Consider the following 27256-nt stretch of genomic DNA (forward strand, 5'->3'; position numbering starts at 1 on the left):
TACCTCCGATTATTTTTATGTTAATTTCCAACCACCAGAGAGCAGCAAAGTCTTCACCTCCAACTCAAACATGCAACACGAACGTGGAACGAAGAAGAACCACTTCCGGAAAAATTTCCTGGAGCTAATGCTAGCCCTTTGCTCGCGGATCAGCGACACTCTTGTATTTGAGAGTGTTGACATGAACTAACGCATAAGCGGGGACGCCTGCTCGGTCAAATATCTCGGTGAGTAAAACGTACAATATTAGCTAAGAATAGAACGCCTCTCTTTTCGATAGTTTTATTAATTTAGTAAAGTAAAGTGGTATTTGTTGTGTTACTTAGCTAACTACGTTTTCCAAGTTAGCGCTCTAGTATTAAACGAGAAACTCGTAGCTATTAAATCTAACAAATTCGTCATTAACTTACCAAAGTGTTGTCTTTTTATCACGTTACAGTAACTCTAGATATTTAACTTCAGTTGAATTGTTTCCATAACACCATATATTCATGTGAAGTGGAATAAGAATAACATTAATCAACATTATTTTGAACTGGTCTTTTTTGACAGTGAGATTCGCTGAACTTATTTATCAATATCTACGTTGATTTAATGTTGCAGACAATATTTTACGCTACAACATTATGTCTAACAAGAACTCAAACCTGTCATTTGTCATGGGTCTGTTTACGTTCTAGAGTCTGGGTGGACAGAGGAGTCAGACATGTATCCATCTGGGAAATACGGCTCCCGGGGACCTGCTCTTATCCCGCGGATGAAAACCAAATACCGCATATATTACATCGTCCTCTTCTCCGTGGTGTTGCTGGGACTCATTGCGACGGGGATGTTTCAATTTTGGCCGCACTCCATTGAGTCCTCAACTGACTTCACCCACGACAAACGCACTGTCCATGATGTACCTCTGGTCCGCCTCCCCACCTCGAGTCCCATTCCGGAGAGGGGCGACCTCAGCTGTCGTATGCACACCTGCTTTGATGTGTACAAATGTGGCTACAATCCTAAGAATCGAATCAAGGTCATTTCCCTTAAGAACCACTTCTACATCATTTTGAAATGAGCCCATCCTTTAAGAGCTAACTGGTTGAAAATGGTTTCAATTTGTAGGTTTACATCTATCCGCTGCAGAGGTTTGTGGATGAACTGGGGGTTCCCATCAGCAGTACAGGACTGTCCCGAGAGTACAATGACCTCCTCAGTGCCATCTCTGACAGTGACTTTTACACTGACGACGTCAACAGGGCTTGTATATTTATCCCATCGCTCGATGTACTGAATCAGAACTCCCTTCGCATCCGGGAGACTGCCCAGGCACTGGCAATGCTACCAAGGTAACTGTTTACACACCAAACTCTGATTTATGGCACCCAGCAAAGAAATTATCAAGAATAAGAAGATAACTTGTGATTCAATGCTGATAGTGATTCAAAGTTTCAATACCAATGAATAAATCTCTAAGTTGACTTTTATATTGTAAAACGTCCTTCATTGGAAAAAAAATGCCAAATGGTGTAATCCAATCTAAGAAGTTGAGTTAAATAGAATTTAAAAAAAGAAAAAGAAGTTTGGAAACCAGTAATGATTTTTTTAATAATATCCAGTCCCCGTGCTTCGACATTCAACACATCAGCTGCTCAAGGATAACTTCCCTTAATGAGATTATATTTCTTCAATTGCTTTCATATCTGTATATCCTCAATTTATTAAACACCAGTTAACTATGTAAATTGTTGATTGTTCTGACACCAAATAATTACAAAATTTTATTAATAGATTTATTGCTGAGGTTATTGTATAAAAAAATACTGATATGTAGGTTAGTTAGATGAATAAAGATGAGTAATCTTTTTGAGTTCTTCTCTTGTTTTAGTTGTGGTGTATAGAAGAGCAAAGGCAGTCATTCTTGTTGTTGTAGACATTCACCAGGATTCCATCCGAAATGTATCGCATTTACCAACTATGTGGTGCATTCCTCTCCTACTGTTATGCAAATATTAGGAGTAGGTCTGTCTGTATAAGCATTGAGTTTCTTTCTCTTTTTTCTGAGGCGTTTCATTTCCTCATTTGTGCAATTCACACGCCAGTTTTTTTTTAAAGTGTAATTAGCATGGGTTGACTCTCAGAGTTAGACTTTTAATTAGAGATGATTTATCACCTTGATCAGCAGATTTACTCTCTCACAATCAAATGTTGCACAGGGCCAGTATCACCCTCAGCTTAAAACTAACACCTCTGCATTTCCTTCTCCAGTGTGAGAGTTCCTCAAGTTCTATATTCTAAGTTACTTGGTCACTGTGTCCAAAATTATGTCTTTCCATCTCTTACAAAGCACATCACCCTCAAAAAACATTTTCACTGTTTTAAGATTGTTGTTGTTATTATTATTTCTGAATTCCCACAAATTGAAAATATATATGAAATAGGTCAATGAAAACTCAACTACTGTACATGATAACATTTTGAATTACATAAAACTGAATTTTGTCGATAACTACCCCGTGTATGTTTTTGTAGGTGGGATAAAGGAATGAATCACCTACTTTTCAACATGTTACCTGGGGGTCCTCCAGATTACAACACTGCTTTGGATGTGCCTCGAGACAGGTAGCTTCACCTTTAAGAGCATCTTTGTGTCACGAGAAAGGAACTGTTATTACATGCATTATTGTAAAGAAGGGGGGAAAAAAGAGAAAAATCTGAGATTAGCAGTGTTGGTTCTTCTACAACATTCTGTCATGTTAAAATGACAGTGGAATTGATTACAGAAGTTACTGCATTTTAAGAAATAGTTTGCGTTATTAGAATCTTCCTTTATATTACAGAAGTGTCATATTTCTGCAAAGGATTAAAGGGTAACCCTGTTGTTTTGAGAGGACATGTTTATGGAACCAGTAGCATCTTGGCTGATTTCTTAAGTCAGTGAAATGAATAAATAAAAGATGTTCTAATGGGTTGTGAGCAGAGAGCAAAAGAAAAGTTGCTTATTCATTTATACGCTGTTTTTAATGTGTTATTTGAAGATGAAAGAGATACTGTTACATATTTTCCATGAGGCCTTGAGGAGGCTTTTCAAATCTGGTGGAGAGCCCATCTCAAGATGTCTTGTGTGCTAGAGTGATAGTTGTGGAGGGAAGAGTTTGGGTTCATGAACACGCAGCCTTAAGACAATGAACAATATATTTAGCTGTAAGGAATTTCCTGGGTTCATCCAGCTGGAGTCCATTTGCCATGGAGTCTCATCAGAACCAGGTGTGGTTGACTTGGTGTGTTTCCATTTTTTTTTTTTTTTAATCCACATTGCCTTCAAGTAGAATCCAAAATACATCTCATTTTTTTGACAACATTTGGACCATATGGGACCTGTTTATAAGGTATTGTTTGATTTCACCTCATGTCCCACATCAGTGCTCGTAGGAAGCAAAAGGACAAATTAATGAATGTGCCTTTTCTACTCTGCTGCTTTTTGCTTCTTTCTGCAACAATGCCAGTGTGGATGCATTGTTCCAATCCAGTCCCATTTGGTTTTGTTTCAGAGCACTGCTGGCTGGTGGCGGATTCTCCACATGGACCTACAGACAAGGTTATGATGTCAGCATCCCCGTTTACAGCCCTCTCTCTGCTGATGTCGAGCTGCCTGAGAAACAACCTGGGTGAGGTCAATTTACATTTTAGCCTGTCGTTTGGAACGTCAGTCAAACTTTAGCAATACTACCTGTTATACAGGTTAGTGCTGTTGAAAGTTCTACTTAGATAATTGCTAAAAAAAACACATCATGACATGGCAAAGGAAGCTGCCTCCACATGATTGTTTGAGGTAAAGAAACATGTATTTAAATAAGCTTTAGTCAGCAAGGGAAGGGTGTTATTACACTCATGTCCATTGGTAGAGATTTCTTCTATACTTTTTCATTAGTGAGATATATTCTCACATATTCCGCAACTGTGATTGATAATGTCCATAAACATTAGATATTAAGTTTACATGGATTATTTCTCTCATATCTGTTCCACCGGCTCCGAATACAAAAAAGCGGTTTCACCAGTTCTGCAGTTGGGAACAATCATGCTGGGAAACTGATTCATGTGTTCTGAGAATGTGAGACGTATATGATGGTGAAAGACATGGATGTGCTTTAAAAACAAGCAAAATATCACATTCTAACAGTCAGTCAAACTGTAAATAGGGAAGGAATTCTACTAAATTTCTAGACATGACTTCCCCATTTTATTCCTCACTCCAACTTACATTTGTCCTCACTAGATTTCAAGTTTGACAGGGAGTAAAAAGAAGAGAATGTATCTAAATGGAACTTTTTCTGTAGTTTGAAATTCACAATGATATACTTGAATTGTTTCTACTGTGTACTCATGTAAAATTAAACGGACAGAAATAAACAACATAGAAGCTAAGTGTTTCATAATTGAATCCTCACAGGCTGTTTCACTCAGCATGAATGAATGAATGAAGGCTTTATTTCGAACATGAGAAAAACAAAAAACCCAAATCAAAACAGTCAAGATAACAAAAACAATGTTAACGTAACATGTTCAAAAAGGAGCAGGAAGAAGCAGATGCTTATTAAATCCTACCCCTTCTCCTCTCTCCGTGATTAACGATCATCTGTTGATTTCAATGTCCTGTCTGTATGCATATTCACAAATTACTGTATGTATTTAAATGTATGTACCAACACCTCATGAATATACATATTTACATATGTGCATATTTACAGACAAAAGAAAATAAATAATGTAAATTTACAAGTGAATAAATGATCTGTGAAAACACCTGGTGATCATCAACGCCCTTCATGGAGGGCTGGATTCCATCCAATCAAGAAAAACACAAGCATGTTCTCTTAAAGTGTATCATTCGGCTGTTTAGATGTAGTTTGATTTTGTAAAGTCCAACATGGACAGACCAAAGCAGCATTCTCAGACTGGAAAATTGTGCTTGTCGTCAATCCATGTCTTTCGGGATGGAACGTCATCAGGAACTCTTTTCTCCACTGCTTCCAAAATGTATCGTCAAGATATTGGACATGCAGCTTTTATTTTTCTGTATGGGTCTTCATGTTCAAACACTCTGTCTGGAGCAGGTGGAGCACCTGCCTTTTGTGTGAAGAGCATTGCCAAAGTTAATACAGAGGGTGATTCTGGATCTGTGAAATCACAGAAACCATTGGACAAGAATTCATGATGATGACTAAGACTTCTTCTGTTAAGGTACAAGGACTTCTTATGATGAGTTGGGGCCACCTGGACCAGCGTGAGACCTTAAATCTGATGAGTGATGCCAGTCACTCTTTATCAAGAATGTCCCATATGGGATGAGTGGGGTGTATTAAAGGTGTACGCACACTCCAGTGCTGAGCTGAGTTCACCTTCTACAGGCTCTGATGAAGTTTGTTTGCCCATCCGATTTCGAAACTTTGCAAGGCCCTCATATGGTAAAAAGTGGTGATTCTGTCTCACAAGGGATGTTGACACTTGATGTTTCCTTGGGTATAACTTGGAGCCTCTTGTCATGTGGGAGGCCTGCTAAAAATAACCAGCCACCTACCCACAGCATTCTGTCCTGTTGGATGAAAGGCTTAACTTACTCAAGGGACTTGCTTTGGGGACCTGTGTTTAATTTTAGAACGCAAACTGTCGGAGTCTTTAGATGGGATGCAATGTCCAGGGATTTGCTTTGGAGCCTCGTACTGTGACTGCCCAGCTTGTCAAGGTGCTGGGGGAATGATGCAGCCCTACAGTCCATGGCACTGCTTTGTCATTTGGCGCACCCTCAATATGTTTGTGTTTAAGAGCAGAACATTTTGTGCCTTTGCACAAATGAATGGGTTTTTGTGTGCTCTGGGCATTATGTGAGGATGGTGTTGCACAACCTGTTGACAGGATATGTCAGAAGCAACATACAGTTCTTTGCAAGGTGTTCAGTATTTGTTCTCTTTCAGGTATGCCTTCCTTTCCACAAGACGCTTTCTATGGAAACTGCAACTTTTCTGAAAGGATGTGGTTCCATGTGAAGTGGGCATTGTTCACATTTATCACATTCCTTTGCAGCATACTCATACAAGACCTCAGTCTTTCTCACTGATTTTTGCATTCTGTTTTTGTTATTCCCAAGCATTATGACAGAAATAAGAAACAGGGGTCATTTCTGATTCTAGCTTGGTCTAGTATGAATCTGGAAATGACAGAGAAAGATGAGTCTGTAATTTTGTGATCTTCTCTAGACAGGATTCAAATGACCTGCAGTTTGTTTGGTTGCATTTAGCTTCTGCTTTTTGATCTGCATAGAGTAACTACACTTGTGTTGCAATGCTCTGATGACCTATTGGAGAGCTTTCATGATCTAGGGCGATGGGATCTTACAGATTGAATATCTAATTCCAGGAGCTCCATCTTTGGGGTCAGGAGTTGATGTTTGATAACTCAGACATGATGTGTGCGGTAATCTCTTCACATGGTGTCACCCACTGATTTATATGATTTCTTAGTTGTACCGTCTTCAGTCCATATAGAACTGATCCTATTCAGTTATAGACTGGAACAGGAAATTTCATCAGTTTTTGAATAAGATATTACCCAATGTACAAAAAAATTCCACAAGAGTGATTTTGTGATGCTTTTGCTTGTTTACACCGAACAAACTAATGCTGATGCTACACGTAATTATCCGTTACCGCTTTCTGACTCTGTACTTAACGGACATCTGGGCATAACAGTGCAATGACATTACAAACTTTAAAGTGCTGTGTTTGTGGGCTACAGATACAAAAGACTGTTGCCTATAAAGCCTGTAGTGTACCATCAACTGCCTACACACACAATTAAATGTCACATTAATTAACTAGTTTCATCTCTCCTGTCTTCCTCCTCATAGGCCACGGCGCTACTTTGTTCTGTCCTCTCAAACTGCCATTCACAGAGAGTACCGTGCTGAACTGGAACGCTTAAAGGAAGAAAATGGAGAGGCAATGCTACTCCTGGACAAGTGTAGTGACCTCTCTGAGGTTGCTGCATCTGCACGAAAGCGCTGCAACAAGGGGCAGGTGTATGACTACCCACAGATCCTGCAGGTGGGGAGCAAAATTGCATGTAAAGATCCTTTTCAGAGGAACAATGTTAAGATGCTTGTTAAATGATAAACAACTTGATAGTACGACTCAGAATGGAAGTTTTCTATTGACACTTCCACTTGTTTTTGGAATATATACAGCATGTGTGTGTGTATATCTATCTATTTATATATATATATCTATATCTATATCCATCCATCGTCGTCTTCCGCTTATTCCTTACTAGTAAGGGTCGCGGGGGGCCTGGAGCCTATCCCAGCATCTACGGGCGAGAGGCAGGGTTCACCCTGGACAGGTCGCCAGTCCATCGCAGGGCCAACACATAGAGACGAACAACCATTCACACTCACAGTCACACCTACAGTCAATTTAGTGAATTCAATCAGCCTAGTCCCCAAATGGCATGTCTTTGGACTGTGGGAGGAAGCCGGAGTACCTGGAGAGAACCCACACAGGAACGGGGAGAACATGCAGACTCCACACAGAAAGATCCCGCGCCCGAGCCACGACTTGAACCCGGAACCTTCTTGCTGTGAGGCCACAGTGCTAACCACTCCGTGCAGTCCATATATCTATATCTATATATAGATATAGATATAGATATAATAGAGGAGCCATTGTCAAGACTTCAATCTTGTGAGTTCAAAAATGCAAACCCACGTCTCAATAAGTGATTGCTCCCAATGTGTCTCTGCAGGAGTCATCGTTTTGTGTGGTTTTGAGGGGGGCACGTTTGGGTCAGGCTACTCTTAGTGATGTGCTGCAGGCCGGTTGTGTCCCTGTCATCATTGCTGACTCCTACATTCTTCCTTTCTCTGAAGTACTTGATTGGAAAAGGTTTGTTTGGTTCGATGAATTTCCATAAAACGAGAACACCACACCATCTGTCAACTGTTTTCTGTTTGCTGATTTTGCCATTGTGTTTTTACACAGAGCATCTGTTGTAATCCCAGAGGAGAAGTTGTCTGACATGTACATCATCCTAAAGAGTATTCCTCACAGTCAAATAGAAGAGATGCAGAGACAGGTACATGACACAAGATATTATTATTTGTCTGCAAATGTCTTGGTAAATGCCTCATTTTGTTTAAATTTATTTGCTTAAGTGGGACGCAGCTGAACATTCACATTGACTTGGTGGCTGGGCATTACCACAAAAAGCCATCACAATTATTTGTGATATGACATAGCCGCATTTTTTTAAGTTGGATTTTCACTCTTCTTAGCTTGCAAAAGTCTTAAACATGTTGATTTTTGCTGGAAGAAATTTTTGATAATGGCTCACTCTCCTTCTATTTGATAGGTGTCTTGAAACACAGTAAAGAGAGATGAAAGCAACTAGGACAGAGTTGCACTATATGTGCTGCTCGTTCTCTTTAAACAACTTTCATCCTTTTACCAATTATACTGGCCCTAACAAACATTTTAGGCTAAAGTCTCAAAGAGGGACTTGGGGTTGATTTACACCTGAAAAGCTCTCACAGGTTTATTATTCTGTTCTCCAGAGTTTATGCCAGTAGCATGTTATGTTGCTATCTGCTGGTCACGCAACTATGCTGTCTCCTATGAAGGTCAACAAATGCAATGATTTATTTCATGTTAGATTTTTTTTCTGTAATTCCACTACTTATCTGGTCTATTGGTTAACTATGAATGCGGCGGAACAAAAACTCAGGTTTATATTATTGGTCAAAATTTTTCAGCCACTCTAATTTATCCTTTTTTTATTATTCAAATAATTGTCAGTGAATATCCTTTAATGTTACAAAAGTCGGCAGAGATGTTAATACGAATAAAAGATATAGGTCACAGAAAATTTTAGTCAGAGTCCGATAATTGAGATGGTTCAGTGTTCAAAAATGTGTTTCAACTGCATAGACAATACCTGGAGCTTGCAGGTTTAACAGGTTCTGGGGCAGCAAGCAAAAGAGGCTTGTCTTGTGTGCGAAGATAAATGTAGAAACCAAATTATATTCAATTTGGTCACAACTGGAAAGACCGGTAGTGTAGCATTTTGTGAACATGACAGAGCTCTTTAAAATGTGCTGTGTTACTATTCTGAGCCATGCTGTTCCACTGCTCCTCCTGTTCACATTCCAAATAATCCTTTAACCCAGCAGTGGTCCATATGGTTTAGCTAGAGCTTGTAGTGTAGCTTAATGCAATCATGCTGAACATCAAGTGTCTGAATTACCATCAACACGTGATACTCATTTTTATAAATCATGTTTAAATGGTTGCTGTTTGTTTATAATGTAACACATCCAGTAATTCAAGTAGCATACGATATTTTCAAACACAGCGAAGAGCTTGTTAGATTTAAAACATTTTTTCAATTTTAGACGATGGAAGCAGATTCATGTCACTATGAAGCTGCTTCATGAGATTGAATTTCTGTAACCAGTTAAGTTTAGCTCTCATTAGAATGCTAAAATATTCAAAACGTACCAAGACTCTCTGGTTTATTTTAGCTTTTCAATGATGTAATGACATGGCCAGTAAGAGAGTTTCACAGTAGTCTCTGCATGTCTTGTTTCTTCTTTCCATCACCCTAATTTTGTGATGGAAAAATTGCACGTTATTTTCATCTCACTCTTTAAATCCAACTGTAATCAAATTAAGACCTCAGCAGAAAAGCAGCTTTATGTCTCGTGTTGTGGAGAAGCTGTTGTTGGCCATGGTGTGACTGTCCGAACTGATTACAATAGAATAATATAATTCTGGTTTATACGAAACTACATTTTGCTTTATTCGCCTCAGTTCTCCAGCTGTGTAGGTAGACATGAGAACTATTCTGATGTTAGTCATTGTACAACTAGGGAGAGTCATAATGGAACCCAAGAATTTAAAACGTACATTTCTCTTTCTTATTATCTGAGGACTGTCTCATTTTGTGGACAGTTTCTGAAGTTGTGAAATGTATTGCTGGTTGTTTGGTCATATAATAAGGGACCAAGCTATGTTGTGCTCTTTCACCTACAAATATCTGGAGTTATTTCTCAGCAATGAGCTGACTGTTGCACTCCCCTCTCCTGGTATACACTACAATACAAAAACAATTGGATTGGTGAGAGACCGAGATAGAGCCTAGACATTTGGAGGAAGCTTTAACAGCAATTGTGTCACAGTTGAGATGTATTTCATTTGTGTATCCAGCAGAGGGCTCAGTAGGCTTTGCTTTGACAAACTTTATATGTCCGTGTCCGTTACGGTAACCGTTTGTGTTTTCTAACTGTAAGAAAAAGCAAATTACTATTGAAGCTTAACTCAAAGCCAATACCATATAATTTGGACAATTCACTTAATTGTTGTGGTTTAAAATGTATATAATAGTTACTCCATTCACATCAGAGGCCAGAGAATTGGGACGTGAAATTGACATGAATTCATCAGAGTCTACCTGTTTTACCTCCTTTGGGCAGAGCCAAAGAATAGCTTGTTGTTTTCATCAAAATTTTTGCCTTTATGTAGTTAACCACTTGCGGAACAAAGTACTTGGTGCAGCTGACTTATAGAATATGTCAGACATCTTTGATTGTTTGTCAATAATTGAAAATACCGACAGGGTGAGGACAAGTGTGTGCGATTGCTCCACTGAAACATTCATGAGTAGTCTTCAGTGGTTTTCTGGACAAGAAGTCCTAATTTAACTTACAACTGAAACACCAGGTAAGAATTAAGTAGAAAAAGAAAAGTTTTAATAACAGGTGAAAAAGTAAATGTAAAATTCTTCTTTTGAAATAATAATTTTGAATATAGCAGATTCTGATGCTGATGTATTTTTTGTTATTGTTTTGTTGACGCTTATTCCCCCTTTCAAAAAAATCCTGATTAAAAAAAATCAAGTTTAAGTCTTTTAGCCCTTTATCACATTATCTGTCAGAAAAACTAATTCCTACATATCTGAAACACCTTTAAGAAAAACTTCCACAACAAATGGATAAACGTGGGCTAATGCCGTCTGTCATTTTGTTCTAGTAGCCTACAGCTGATGGTAGTAAACAAGGCAAATATTGTTTGATAGCAATAAGTGGCTTTTCCATGAGTACATCCCTAAAAAAAAAAATTGAAAAAAATCCTGAGTTAAACTGTATTCCCAGTGAACAGCTGAAATGATTGAAATGGATTTGGCTTGGCTGCTGTTTTTGATTAGGTCAGAAACATTAATGATCACCTGGCTTCCTCCACAGCCCACTCAGTGGCCACCATCTCTGGTTTAGAGGTTAAATCATCTGTCAGGCACTTGACAAGTTGAGTTAAACAAAGACTGCCGTTCTCTAAATTGTTTCTGATCATGACTTTGACTTTTATTTTAATGATTTAAACAACTAAAGTGTGTGTGCTCTAGGGAAGCTTGAGAATGTTATTAGCCAAGCATTAATTTTTCTGCAACAGCGGGTTTACTTTATGTTTAGATTACTAGTAATTTTATTTTTATTATTTACAGAAATGTGGGTGAGCTCATGGAAGGTCTTTGCAAATCAAATGTGAAAGAAGGGTAGTCTCTGCTTGTAGAATGGTAGCTGCAAGGCAAATAAGGAGAAACGGTCTGGCTTTCTCTCTTGTAACATTGTCTCTTCTTTCCTGCTCATAAAAATTTCTGCAGGGGCTGGGAGAGGGTGGAGGGTGGTGGGACTGGCCATGAGGCCAGAGCAGTTTGCTTTCTACCTCCTCCCAGTCGGAAAAGAAACTTTCATCACTGGCTGATTTATGGGCCATGGGGATTCCCCACCCCCCACCCCCAAGAGATTAGAAAGTCTTTTTGGATTTTGCTCCCTCCTCTATAAAAATAAAAGCTGTTTTTAACTTTTAGTTTGATGCTGTGTACTATAAGATACAGAGGTCTAAGGGAACGGTCACATGTCACAATGGGCTTGCTTTTTTAACATAGATCTCGCAAAATTGCAACAACAAGCACTTGGAAGAAGAACAGCATAGAATCAACCATACAAATGCTGACATCTTCTACATTGTAACTGTGTGTAACATAGAAAAAATAGTGGATGTGTGTTGAACACAATGTCTATTCGAGGCTTGCTAAACTTATGGGGTTCTCTTGCCTGTCCCTTGAACTGTCCATTGAAGTTTTCTTAATTGAATAGCAGAAAGAGAGAGAACCTGCAGGAAGCAAGCAGCCACACACACACACACACACACACACACACACATGTCATGTGTCTGTGGCCTTGTTCTAGAATTATCAGTTCATTCACTGTGATGCATATTTGTTTTAATTCATGAAAAAGACTTCCCAGTCCCATCACACATTTTAAAGTACAATTATTCTGATATACATTTGAAGTTGAGTGGATTGTGAATGGGGGCGGTCGGTGGTTCCAGCTGATGTGATAATATAAAGATATGGGTGAGAGTTCATTTATAGTTGACGCCTGCTTTTCACATCAGAGATCTGTTGAAGTAAAACAGACGCAGTCAGAAGAGATTTCAAAAGACTTTAGAAGAAGAGTTGTTGAAGTTCATGATACTGGAGAATGTTGCTAGAGTCTCTTTTAAATACTTGAGTCACAGGGAGAAATCACTTACGGCTTCACACTGATGGTTGTTCTCTGTAACATAAAAAGTAAGAATAAACAGTTTGAAGAAATTTTATTTTTGTTAACTTAATGTCATTATTGTCATCCACATGAAAATAGTCCTTGTCTTAAGTACAGACAAAATGTCAGTTCAGTTCTTCTGGCAACAATATGTGGGCTTTCTTACACCTTATCCAGCATGTTTGGAAAATAATTACAAAAAACAAATTCAATTATGCCACAGATGATGTGATGTGAATTTTCCTGAAAGTTTTTTTTTTTTTTTAGAAAGAGTACATTTAAAAAATATACGTAAGTACAGTGCAATATCGTTCAGCGATACATGCTTGTATTTGCTCTTTTTTGATTACATGGATACATTTTAAGGCATCTGTTCCATTTGTCCATAGGCACGCTGGTTCTGGGAAGCCTATTTCAGCTCCATGAAGGCGATTGGCTTGACAACGCTCCAGATCATCAATGATCGCATCTACCCTTATGCTGCACGCACTTATGAGCAGTGGAACAATCCCCCTGTAGTGGTACGTAAAGAGCTGTCCAAGACAAGGATGATGAATATAACGATAATGACGTGAGCATGCTGCACACTGCTTGTTAATTCTTGATATTAATGTTTTTATGGATGAGAATCAGATAAGTACAAGCTTAATTAAATGTCACAAAGAACAACTTCACACCATCATGCACACAATTTCCCTTTTGTATTTACTTCCCCTTTCTCTTCCTGCTTTTCATCCATGGATTTTATTTTATTTTAAAGGTTGGTTTACTCCACATAACAGGGCGGCATGGCTCAGGGGTAGAGTGGCCGTCTGGCAACCAAAGGGTTGCTGGTTCGATCCTCGACCCCGGTGACCATGTTGAAGTGTCCTTGAGCAAGATACTGAACCCATAATTGCTCCTGATGAGTAGGTTGGCGCCTTGCATGGGAGCCTCCACCATCAGTGTGTGAGTGTGAATGTGTGAATGAGATGACACTGTAAAGGGCTTTGAATGCCGCTAAGGTAGAAAAGCGCAATATAAAATTGAGTCCATAACAGCTATATATTTAGTCTGTGGTGTCCTACTAACCAGCTGTTGTCCCATACTAGGTGGTCAGTGTCGCTGCACAGTTTAAACAGAAAACATTTGGAGGTTTGTGTCAAAGTCCAACACAGACACCAGAGGACTGAAGCACTACCACCATAAACGATACCAAAATTTGTCAGGGAATCTCATGATTACATGGCTGATTACTTTTCCTTACATCACATTCACCTGCTAGTGTGAGACTGACTTCAGAGAGTTGCCTGCCCACTTGAAAATCGATCAGCCCTTTGCTGGAGGTGTTTATTTTGGACCCTCCCCTCCTCGCATCCCTTCAGAAAGGACAATCACAATCTTACCCTCCTCACTTTTGTTGTGCCTTTAAAATCAAAAATTTAGTGTCGGAGCAACTGTTAATGCCCCCCCCCCCTTTATGAAGCACCACACAGGCAGAGCTTCACAACAGGCTCTGGGGCACCGGTTCTACATTAGGAGGATTCCTCCATTGTGGTGAAAAATAAGTTCCTGCATGTCTGAGTCACTGGGTTTGTAGAGAGGAGTCTAGATGTAAAGAATGGTGTGTGTTGAGCATCCATGTGATTGTGGAGATGGTGCTGCAGACAGTTTGGCTTTGCTGTGCAACCATCTCCTAGGAGTTGTTAATCAGGTCAGTTTAATCAAGTGTCTCCCCTGTCTTTTGTCTGTGAGGCAGAGGTATCCCCATCTGTGAAATGTCTATGAGAATCTGTGAGGCTTACAGTGACATGTGACAGAAGTGATTTGGAGGTCTGAATCAAGTTGTGTTGATGTAAACAAGCCTGACCTGACAGGTGTTTTATGTGTAATACCAGATAAATAGTGGTTCCATGGTGCCAGCTGCTACGTCATTGCCTGTTTTCTATTGAGCAGGTAGCTTGTTAATCGAAATTTACACTTTGCTCAATCGTGCTAAAATGCCTGGTGAGCGTGAGTATTCATCCTTTAGTGCAATGCATCAGTGTCACTCAGGTCTCTCGCTTAGTCCAGACCTGGAAGTTAATTGTGTCGGGGTACAGACCTTTGGCTATTCCTGCCTGAATGGGAGATGAAGTGTTCTTTCAATGGATTCAGTGAGTGGATGGCGAGAAGAACTTGAACAGAGCACCAAATAAATCATGCAGAGCCTCCCCAGCATCACCCCCAGCCCCCACCACCACCACCATCACCACCACCATCACCACTACCCTCCTTCCCAGCCCCGATAATTGAAAACACATTTCCCAGAATTGCTGGTGCTTTTAGAGGGGGGCTTTCAGAATAACAGACAAGCTGCTTTTTGTTTGGCAGTTGTGAGTAGTGGGTTTACTTGTGAGTTTGGGCCATTTCAGACTTTTAGCATTGCCAGTGTTTAAAACTGTGTTTTGGCTATCAATTAAGCATCTGGGCTGAATGAAACCTGAATTCAGTCTTGATCACTATCAGTGCAGTCCAGTTGTGCAATCTGAACCTGAATCACTTTGAAAACACACATTGTTAGTAAATAAGTAGAAGTGAGGAGGTAAATAGCGGTAAAACCAAAATAATGAATAAAGACGCTGTCTATCTTGTCAGTCTGGGAATCTCTAGTTGTCTCACAATTGGATTCACATTGAATGAACCACAGTTTGATTTAGAATCATTATGGATGTGAAGTAGTGTATACAAATTTTTGATTTATAATTTTAAATTAAAGATTTTTCTCTGACTATTTGCTGCTTATGAAACATAGCATATTTGTAATTACGTAGAAACAAAATACATGGTGATTTTTTTTTTTTTTTAGCAAATATCCCTCATTAAAAGAATTTAATAATACTCTCACACCTCCTCAGGGGAGGTCTTAGCAACTTTTAAGTGTGTGTAAAGATATAAACAGTTGTCCTTGCCTTTAATTACCTGGTCAAAGTTAAACAGTGAAAAAAAATTGCTTTATGAATAAATTTCATTCATTTAACTCAAATTTTAGGGCATGATGTCATTATGTAATCTGTCACATTTGCCAGCCTGACGCTCTCTGAAGTCTTGGAAAAGGTCGACAAGAAGGTTTGTCAAGTTGGATGTGTTGAATCCTGTAGTCTTCTTAGATTTGAATTTGTTCTGCAGACAAGTTTGATGGTATCCTAGGTCTTGCCTTGACCATCACCTATGATGTGAAATGATGACATATTTCATTTGCATTTGCTTGATCAGCAGAACAGTTATCAAGAGCCTCCTTTTCCCTTTCCATGAAAGCTGTGCTCAAAGCAGGAAACCATACACACACATTGCTATGGTGTCCCACAACCCAAGAAATATGGCCCATATTACTCCTATAATTCACTGTTCCACAGTAGTTAGAATTTTGTATCATACATCTGATTATTAATTGCATTGAAACACAATCTTTTGAGGTAAATCTTAGAATCAATGTGCCCCCCAACCCCAAAAACTTTTAGCAAGTAAATTAGATCAGACCCACCACCCTGTTTATTTAAGTCTGTGTAGGTTCATCATCGTATGTGCTGTTCAAGCTGCGTATAAAATGCATCTTCATTTCAGTGGAAATGCCTTTAGATAGATGAAGCAATTTAAGTGGTTCTTCATTTTATCTTGTTCATGCTTTCTGCACCTTTTATGGGATTTCTAGTGTTTAACATAAATGAAAAACCACTCAGGCAGTTCAAATAACCTAATAACATTTTTCCTTTTACTGTATCAAGTAAAAAGCAGGTTATTCAACCCTTTCAGATCTGTTGCGAACGTATCAAACTGCAGCTGTCTTTTCATCTAATTTATTCAGCTTGACAAATGACTTAAGTGTTCCCGGCCTCTTTTATTCACTTCTAATGAATCTGCTTCATGTATGTGTGTTAGCTTAATGATTTCCCCCTCTGCTTATATGACAATGTGAGAACAACCTCAAGGAAGTTTCCACTTGGCCGTAAAGTGAATGTTTACTGTATTGGTGACGGATGTTGTGTAAAAGACAGCGGCTGTGTCTGTGTTGATGCTGTGGAGGGAGCCACATTATCACTGTGTGTTCATGGCCACGAGAGACCAGAGGAGAAGCAAGCTTTCTATGTACTTCAAGACACCCACACATTTATTGTGTTAGATCTGCCCTCTTTGCCATTTTCACATTGATTGTCACTTTAACCAGAATGGAACATTTTGGGACCCTTTGATGAAGTTTATCAAGTGGAAGCTTTGATCCTTTACTTGCTAGTGTTATGGCGGTAGAGGCTTATATGGGCAGTCTTTACTTTTTGCACAGAAAGTTAAGGCATTGAGTTAAAAAAAAAAGTTAATAAATAATGAAAATGTATAAGAAGTAAAGCAAATTGTCAGTTTTGGTGGTTTTGTTTTGCCCCATTGCAGTGCCTGGTAAAACTAACTCAAATTCCACATTGATGATAGACAGTCACTGTGTAGTACCCAGCAATCCTGGCTCTTACTGTTGCCAAAACATCATCAGAATAGAAGATAACAACAATCTTCCTATATAAACTCATCTCTCTCTCTCTATCTATCTATCTATCTATCTATCTATCTATCTATCCATCTATCCATCTATCTATCTTTTCATGAACTACTACTGCTTCTGTAAGGTTTAGACTGGGCCAAAATCTGACTGTAAGCTTTTGGCATTCCCTGCCCCGCCTCTATTAGCCCCTCAGAGACATTACTGGATGATTCTTGCTCCATAATAAAGCACATCATCTGGAAATGATTGCAGGTGACCTCAATGTCCAGTAAAGAACAGTTATAGTGCACTAAATCATGGAAAACATGATGGATGAGTGTGACACAGTAGGTATGAAGCTAACCATACAGTAGCTTTCAGTGGAAATGCAAAAGAATAACTGACAGTGATGCATGTGTCTTATCTATTCATGCTTTTCTTTGTTCTCCATCTTGTGTAGAGGTGGACCAGCGTGAACAATCCTCTGTTCTTGCCACTTATCCCACCAAGGGCACCTGGGTTCACAGCAGTGGTGCTGACGTTCGATCGTGTTGAAAGCCTTTTCCGGGTCATCACAGAAATCTCCAAAGTTCCCAGTTTGGCTAAACTGCTGGTGGTGTGGAATAACCAGATTAAGAGTCCTCCCAAAGGTGAGTATGACTGCACATTGATTCTTATTAAAATGAGAAAGCTATACATAATTTCTAAAATAGAGCTGTATATAGTTTATCTGGTATACTTAACTAAATCCAACATTGTTTAATACAGCAAACTGGGCTTGCACTGCATTATACTGAAAGGTTTTTCGATGTATTTTTCTCGTTGTTGATAGAATGTGGGTGGGGGCTTCACCCTCAATGACCAGTTTAGGGGCAGCAACCTTCAGCATCAGCAACGTGTAAAACTTAGTCTGCATCTGTGTAAGGGAGAGGTTTTTTTTTTTTAAAGATTTTAATGATACAGTTCCTTCATGGTAGTCTTATGGGTACTTTTATTTTAAGAGCAAAAAAGTAACAAAACTGTCGACAAAATAATAAAATGGATAAACAATTTTTATCTATTCATTTGTACATATATGTTTCCTAATATGATTTACCCAACAGCAACAACAAAAAAGTCAACAGCGCTGTAGAAAAATGGGCATGTCTGCCATGTTAAAATAAATTCCAGTGTGGTGATTTTGCCTTCAAAATCAAAACAGCAGTGCTTTATTATTCTTATTGTTTTGTCAGAGTTGGCTTTTAGAGAATTTATTCTGAGATGTTCAGACCCAGATGTCAACGAATGATGTCAGTTTGAACTCTAGTGAACTACCCAGGCTTTCAAAAGTTTGTTTCCTTTGAATGTCAGTCTCTTAAAGAGTACCGTGTGTGTGTGTGTGTGTGTGTGTGTGTGTGTGTGTGTGTGTGTGTGTGTGTGTGTGTGTGTGTGTGTGTGTGATGTCCGAAATCCACTAGAAACAAATCTCATAATCAAAATTGATGAGATAGATAGATTTATATCCAGCAATAGCCCAATAAATATGAAATAAACCTATTTTCTCAATTTCTTCAGCACCAATAGCAGAAATGTTTATGTTGGTGGTTACTGTTATGCCGTTTTTTTGAATTATTTGGCCCTAGGGCCCCTTTAATACCAGAATTCAGTATTCTCCCTAATCTACAGTAGTGTTGAGTTGATGAATTACTAATTTATTCATACAAATGGTCTTTCTGTCCCTATAACACCTGCCTGACTCTGTGTAGATTGCTTGCTGGATATAAACTTGCTACAAGTACTGAGTGAGAGTATTTATGCCATAGTGGTTTTAAGGTCCCAGACTGCTGCCTCTGATTTACAACAGATGAGTGAAAATGGAGGGAGTAGCCAAGTCTCATCTCTCCAGAATAAATGCTGTCATGACATGCTGAATGCTAGATCCAGAGCTCTCTGGCTTCCTGTTTCACAGACGGTGAAGAAAGAGTAGAGCAACACTCAAGAATAACAAATGATAGCTGGTTGAGATGGTCTTATTATAGAAACGAACCTTTTATTTCAATATTTTGCTGTTTTTAATGGCTGTTAGTTTGTGGTGCAAAACATGATAAATTACAGTTACATCCATCCACCAGCGTAATCTCCTATTGTCTGTTACCTATTTGTTTATTTTGATTGGCAGTCCAATTATTTGCCTTCATTTGGCAATTAACATTACAACTGTTAACCTTTTGTTACCCTGATGACTTCCCTCAGACCAAAACTGCTTTTGACCAGAAGTTAAATTGATCTCGCTGCTGCAAGTGTTGACTAATGCTGCGAAGCAGTAAGACAACTTTGAAGTTCTCCCTTGTAGCTGTGTGTTGCCTTTTCATTAGAGGCGTCAGCGGTGCCTGACTGGAACGTTGTAACCTATTAGAATTAACAAGAGGCCATTGACGGGTCAGACTCCTGCACTATGAGAGAAGATTTCTGCCTCATTCATGCCAAGCCTTGTTCTCATGTGTTTACAGGCTTCTGTTCTTTGTATTGTCTTTTTTTATTTTTTTACAAGAGGGTGAATCGATCATTAATGTTTGTTCAGTCTATTCATAATGTTTCATAAAAGACTGACATGACATGGATAAAAAAGACTTTCTTATAAAGTGAGGCACTTTGAGTTTTTTTATTTTATTTTCATTATATTATTTTCATCATTTTATTTTCATGTTATATTGCTGATGCCCAAGATCACCAGCAGGTGGTGTGAGAAGGATGGGATTGGGGAGTTACATCATACATGGTCAGTGTGATATAAGAGCGGGAATTGATTCTACGATTGTCAAAAGTTGACTTCTCAGACTTCTGACAACACAAAATCTTTAAGTCAGCAGCAGCCACCACTAATTCTCTCATGATTTAAGTCCACCAAGATCATGAAGGCGGCGCTGGAGGCCCGCAGTTACAGAGTGGATCATGTCACAGAGTTTAGCAGAGGGGGGCGTGTGCAACAACTACGTGGGTGTGTAGTATGGACGTAACATTAGCCCCGGGGGATAACAAGGCAATGTCTGGGCTTCATAAATGCTCCTTTTACCGTAATGTTACCAAGGCTGGACCGTCTGCTGTTAATAAAAGTGGCAAACCAGAGTTGCTTCATGTAGTCATGTCTCTATCCAGTGATCACATAATGCTCATAATAGTAGAAGAGAAATGTGGATTAAATCTGACTCTCTTCACTTGTCACTTTGTTCCTTCTCTGCGTGTCGTCCTGATGTCTCAGAGGATGTTTGTTATTGATCATGATCAATCACTGATGATCGCTCTGGTTTTCTATAGACGATCTCATCATCCGTCGGCCCCAGCCTTGTCCCTACACACTCACTACAAGCAGCTGCCAAGTAGCCAACAAGCCATTGCTTTTTCCTGCAACATAAGGCTTTGTTTTGTCCCTTCTTGTTTGCGTTTGAAAAAGTCACATAGGAATTAATATGTTTAACAGTGTGTACATTTGATTCCTGCCAAGATGAGGCTGAATTCAAATAATAGCCTACAATCCCTTTCCTACTGTCTCTTTCCAGCCATGGAAATGAAAGACGGGAAGATGAGAACTGGACTGGAGTGGGAGAAAAAAATCAGGGCATTTAACATAGCAGTTTTACTGACAATCGCTTTTGACAGGAGTCGTCAGACATAGTTAGGAGGACCTGGATCTCTTCTTTTTGTCTACCAAGCCCCATTGACACCATCATGAAGGGACACAGTCTGTGTGATCTGTCTGTGGTACAGTCCGTGCCATGGACACTGTCCAAGGTCTTTGAAATGTTCCCCTGAAAAAACACTTTGTTGATGTGCCTCATGAAGAATTGTAATGTGGTTAGTTTTGCACGTGCTTGAGGTTAGCACAGAGATATGAGTCAGTGAGATTAAGTCCCAGAGCAGTGTTTTCCACTGCCAGGCTAGATATCCCTGTCAGTGGTGAATGACATCATAAATCCTCACCCATTGTCAAGCACTGATAGTGGCCATATTTTAAATCGTGTTCATTTAAAAAAGAAACAATGTCATACGTAAATTTGGTGATGCTTCTCTTGAGTGTAGTCGTAGTAGTGGTCGTAGTAGGAGCATGATCCTGTACCATGTTATCAGAACAAGCACCTTTTCCAATGCATCTGTGGATGCTCACAGCAAAGATCTCATCACTGCGACACTGATAAGCTGCCAGTCGTGGAGGGTGAAGAGCTAGTTTAATACCTGGAGTTCGATATGCAATTAAAAACTACTGCGAAGAGAAAGGGGGCAAGTTGAAATTCTAGCTAGCCATGCGGGCTTTGACTACCAACTGCTGGACAGCTCTTAAAAATGAAGGTTACATCACAACTACCCATCATTTTGTGGATGCTGACTAGGAGATGCAGTCCAGTGTCTCTTTACTCAGAGTTTCTCTGTCTGTCATATGACTGACAACCTCATGGACAAGCTGACTGCTGTGGTAGCGACCAGGGGCCTCAACAGCCGAGTGTTTGCTTGCAACAATGAACATTTCAAAAATGTTACAGCCACAAAATCACAATTGCATTTATTGTTTTGTTGACTGACTTCTCTGTCAATGGTTACCACTTTGTATATTTGTCTCTAATCATAGATTTGTCATCTTTTTCATTGTATTGTTTTCCTCTCATCAGAGTCACTGTGGCCAAAGGTTGGCGTTCCTCTCAAAGTTGTGCGAACCAAAGAGAACAAGCTGAGTAATCGTTTTTTCCCCTTTGACGAGATTGAGACTGAAGCTGTGCTGGCGATTGATGATGACATCATCATGCTGACATCTGATGAGCTGCAATTTGGATATGAGGTGAGAAAGTTTCCCCATAAAAAAACAAAAGATCATTAACCTCATCTATACTTTTCCATCTTTCTCCTCTTGGCGTGTAACACAGGAACCATTTCAACCTGATCCCTGAGTTTAAAGGGAGATTATTGTCTCGTTCTCTGCTAGTGGGATTTTTGACTGCCTGCTGCTTGTGTTTGATGTGTGAAGAATGATGACAGGTCCAGAACTGATGCTTTCCATGCCTGCATACCTGCCCCGCACGCTCACCTGAATGCATTTAGAAACTATTTAATAGAATTATGCGCCATTTAGGAATAATTATGTTGAATTAGAAGCAGGTTAGTGTTGAGGAGTTGTCTGGATGACTAGATGGAGTCAAGCATGAATATTCAGCTACCACATGTATCAGAAAATGTTTTACTTTAACAGGTGACATTTACTGCTGAAACAAACCTTCTTGACCATTTAGGGGTATAAATTACTGCTGCCATCAGCTCCTTTTCACCTCACATTGACGCTCTGTCTTCTCTGCTGTCATCGGCTCCAGGTATGGAGGGAGTTCCCAGACAGGCTCGTAGGCTACCCTGGTCGGCTGCACCTCTGGGACCATGAACTGGGGAAGTGGAAGTATGAGTCTGAGTGGACCAATGAAGTCTCCATGGTTTTAACTGGAGCTGCCTTTTACCACAAGGTGACTTGGGAGTCCCTGGCAGATTGAAGTAATTTCTGCTGCTTTGCTCAGACCTGCTCATGAGCGTGGGCAGATATCTCTCTTCACTATTGAAGGGTGGGGGGGCAATAAACAGGAAATTTTCTTGAGCAATTTCTGAGGAGGTCACAAAGTTGCCACTAGATGTACTGTTTGGAAATAAAAGAAACACAAATAAGTAATGCTGATTCTTCTTAAACTTCACTGCATAATTAAAAGGTTAATAACCCAGGCCTTCACCTAATTATGCACATATCGAACGTATTTTTTGATATTAGAAAAAAATATGTTCCCTTATTAATTTAATCAAGTGTCCTCACTTCAAGTTTCAAATCTGCTATTTGTAACAAAAAATGTCATGGAAGTTGGTTGAAAATTCAGTGATTTATTACACAAATTAGCATGCGATGGCTCTTCTGCCTGCATGAGCAGAATGCAGCAGGAGGTTCAGCATGATCGTCTCTTGTTTTAACTTCGGCAAAGCACGTCACCTACAGAATGTTGACCAGCACTACTGAAGCACTCTAACAGACACCACTACCCACACTACTCTGGTCTGACACCCCTCCAGGGGTGTGGACACCCTGTGATTTCCGCCTTTGCTCATGAATGTTAAAACCTTTGCAATAACCGGATATCCCATTATATATGAGGGTTGCAAAGGTTATCTCACCTCCTCTTAAAAGTTCAGACAAATTCTAGTGCAGTAATTCCTCCTACATACTCATCTAGTCAAAAGTATCTGGAGGATTGTGATAATGAGTCTGCAGTTTAGCTATAAGACACATCAATCTTCTGTCTATTTACAAACCTGTTTTCCTTGCAGTACTTCAACTATTTGTACACATACAAGATGCCAGGAGACATCAAGAACTGGGTGGACGCACACATGAACTGTGAAGATATTGCCATGAACTTCCTGGTGACGAACATCACAGGCAAAGCCCCCATAAAGGTACGTTCTCCACGCTGATGCGTTCAGACTTGCAGAGGAGTGGGAGGGTGAAGCTGACAGGAGCGGACCAGCATCTCTGGGTCTGATCACTTCTCACCCTTCGACTTCACCTCCTCTCGCCCTCCCTGTCACACTGACTTTACCCAGGTGCAGGGGCCCAAGCTAAAGCCTAGCCTTAACCTCCCTTATCTGGGTATAACTCAACAACACACGCCCCCCCCACACACACACACACACACACACACAGTATGTTTTTCTGAGCTCACCGAAGCTCACCCACACCCTGCCACCAAATCACAAGCGTCACACTTCCCTCCATCTGCACCGGTGCTCCTACCTCCCACCATATCTCGAGCAGTTTCCTTCAGAAAACACTCACCCTCCTCTGTGTCTTTCACTTTCTACTCTCCTCTAAACACACATGCGTCCAAGTATCGGCATGTGGCGGGGATGGGGGGTAAATGTGATGAAGGTTAGACAGGGGAGATTAATGCATCAACGCTCAACTGAAGTGAATTCAGGCAATTTTCTCCCCACTGTGCCTGCGTTCTTGTTGGACGTCACAGGCTTATTTCACCAGACTGGACAGCTTATTTCCTTCTTTCTGGCCTGTTACACTTAAGTTGAACTGACATCAGTGGTGTGACTTTGTTTAGGTGACCCCCAGGAAGAAATTCAAGTGTCCTGAGTGTACCGCCATCGACGGGCTGTCCCTGGATCAGACGCACATGGTGGAGAGGTAAGAGTGAGAGATTTTTTAAATTTGTCTGTGTTGTCTGTGTAAACTGTATCTGGAAATAAAATCTCCTTCTACGACTGGTTAGCACTGTACAGATACATTACACTCACCTCTGCACATTGCTTCTGACTCGGTAGAATGTTTAATATCTCATTTGTTTTGTTTTTTATTTTTAAATAAAAGCAAAATCAATAGAAATTTGAAATCTAAAATCTAAGCTAAAAGTTGTAATTTTAAGATAGCAATCAAAAGTTCTAAAAGCCTTCAAATTTGTATCTGTTGTTCACGTTCTACTGTGAGACGAATGTGCTGAGTTAAGGGGGGAATCATGAAGGAGGATTAATGGGTAAATGAGATATGTTGAGGCTTACGCTGGAGTTGTCCTTCTTCCAAAGGTGGCTCTGTTTTAACCTGGTTGCATTGCCATGGTAACATGCTGCAAACATAACATTCACCTTGAGCCCGGGGGTGCCCTTTCCAACTCAGCCAGTCATCAGTTGGAATGAGGTTCTCTTCAGATGCAGAGAGTTTAAAGATGGAAGTGGTCTTCTGGCTCCTCCTGACCACATTCTCTAGCAGCGATCTAGATCATCAGCTGAGGTTATATGTTATATTTGCAGTTAATGATAATTGATTAATAATTCATATTTGCACTTAATGAGTTGTATGTTAATGCTTCCAAATGACACTGCAATCAGGTTACTGTAGCACAAACGTGGCATCACATTGGCAAATCTTCACACTGTTCAGATTTCCTGCATCACCAGTTGAGTGTGATGGGTTTCCGTCTCGTCCTGTCCACTCATACTTGTCCTGTTTGCTTCAGGTAATTGTAATAATTAAAAAGTGTCAGACCTAAATGCAATTCTTGACAACAATTTTTAAAAAGGCTGCCAGCTTACAACACCCAATGTATTTTCCCCACCATTTTCTCACCTTATTTGCAGCAACATTGTTGCTTTTGGCTGTAATGATTGTTTATGCATTCTTCATAAATCCATTGTGAAGTAGGCAGCACACCATTGCTCCATTCTGTGTGTAGGAAGAGTCCAGTGACTGCCAAACACCCCTCTTTATGTGAGGGTGCGGCAAGCCTTTGGAGAGTTGGAGCGGACAGAACGCCTGGCTCTGATGAACCTGCTGCTCAGTTTGTCTGAGGTGAAGATGGTCCCAGGTTAAAGGGTCGGGTTCATGACACTCCCTTGTTCAAAAGTTCACGTGAAGGAATAAAACACAAAGGGATCTTTGACCGGAGAGAAGCTCGTATTACAGCGTCGAAATGTACAAATGAAATACAAGAATGATGTTAATTTCAGGGAAGGTTGAGAACATACTGGATTATTAATGTGTTATTGATCAGCACACATTGGCAGTAGGATCAGCTGGTCAAGTGATCAGCTTCTAAAGTAAAACATGTTCTTTCCCTCCCTAGATCTGAGTGCATCAACAAGTTTGCGTCAGAGTTCGGCACCATGCCCCTGAAGGCAGTGGAGCACCGTGCTGACCCGGTTCTCTACAAAGACGACTTCCCCGAGAAGCTCAAGAGCTTCCCCAACATCGGCAGCCTCTGACCTGCATGCTGCACATGATTGGACCTCATCACCGCCTCCATGTTTCTCACTCCATTTGTCATTGACACCAGGACATCAGACTGAAGTGATGCATGTTGCTAAAACCTTCCACTTCGATCTGATTTTTTTTTTTTTTTTTTTTAAGTTGAATTTGAGGGTTTGGAGAAGATGGCTGGACAGACTGACTCATGGGAGGCTTGTGATTCATCACTGAGCTCCAGCTGCTCGGGAATCAGTGTGTGTATGTGTGTATATATGCAGATGTATTTTGCAGCAGTGCTGTATGAAGTTCTAATTTATGATGTGGAATTTCTCTTTTTGAAGACTCATGGTTGGTTTTACTGTATGAAATGAAACAAATTATGAATTTAGATGATTTATAGTTGAGGACTCAGCAACATATTTCTGTTGACTAATGTCTCATGGAATGTGATATCATAGAACGGTGGTAGCCAGTAGATGATGCACAGTAAAGGTTTACATAAATTTAGTCAGATTGGGCAAAGCTGGTGTCATAAATCTTAACTGCTGATTTATCTTGAATTGTAAATTATTATTGCCAGGTCAAGCCTTTCTTTATATTTATACTTAAACTAAGCATTGCAGTATCCCCTTAGAATTACCTGAGTTTAGTTAGGCATTGGAACACTGAATTAGCAAAAACACTAATTTGTTTTTAATGCATGTGAAATTACTGTATTGTGTATCATGAGAGGAATACACTTAATATTAATATGCAATCCAGTTTTCCAAAACAACTCTTGATGCGATGCTTTGTCTTCTTTTTTCCCATCCTCGCCAGTATGTGTGTTCATATTGTTTGGCTTCCCTTCATTGTCTCTTCAGGAAAGTACAATATGAGATTACTTTTAAATGTTGCTTTGTGGGGTTTTTATTTTTCCTTTTTATCTCCTTTTAGGTGAGTGAAATTGTTTTAATTTTGACTGTTCAAATGTATCTTTTGGGTTTTTAATACATAAAAGAAGGACCACAATAAATATGTCTAATGTTCTTTATTTCTAAGAAGAAGATGGGTTTTTATTTTCAATGTCGGCCTTTTAGCCGGATGTGTGACTGTCCGCAATGTGACGGCACGCCGTCCACTGTTCCCTGCAGCCTGTCACCTGTTGTTAATATACGCTGCCTAATCCACCCGGTTCAATGTCAGCAGTTCAAAAGGGCGCAGTTCGTATTTTTGTCAGCTTCAATTAGTGTGATACTCTTGCGGGTTGTGCGATCTCATTTCAGCACTCATGTCCCTTCAAAGGGATTGAAACACGAGGGATTTCTAAATGTGACTTTAGGGATGATACAATATTTTGGGGTCCATGTTGATGCAATGGAATAAGACACTGAAAATTCCTGTG

At 39.8% G+C, this 27256-nt stretch overlaps 1 protein-coding gene across 1 annotated transcript; it reads left to right on the top strand.

Moving 5' to 3' along the window:
• The first annotated feature begins 89 nt into the window (after window positions 1-89).
• ext2 (exostosin glycosyltransferase 2) lies at window positions 90-26905 on the top strand. Its single transcript, XM_086182540.1, has 15 exons — window positions 90-227; window positions 681-1021; window positions 1111-1334; window positions 2518-2607; window positions 3537-3653; window positions 6893-7088; window positions 7786-7925; window positions 8022-8115; window positions 13033-13164; window positions 17590-17779; window positions 21770-21936; window positions 22463-22606; window positions 23451-23579; window positions 24236-24318; window positions 25751-26905. Exons 2-15 carry the CDS (start codon window positions 707-709, stop codon window positions 25887-25889), a joined length of 2160 nt encoding a protein of 719 aa, XP_086038666.1. The 5' UTR covers window positions 90-227; window positions 681-706; the 3' UTR covers window positions 25890-26905.
• Window positions 26906-27256: the final 351 nt, after the last annotated feature.

This window comes from Aulostomus chinensis, chromosome 2 (genome assembly GCF_037954235.1).
Source record: "Aulostomus chinensis isolate RoL2024-O1b breed Wild chromosome 2, RoL_Achi_v1.0, whole genome shotgun sequence".
NCBI classification, from domain to species: Eukaryota; Metazoa; Chordata; class Actinopteri; order Syngnathiformes; family Aulostomidae; genus Aulostomus; species Aulostomus chinensis.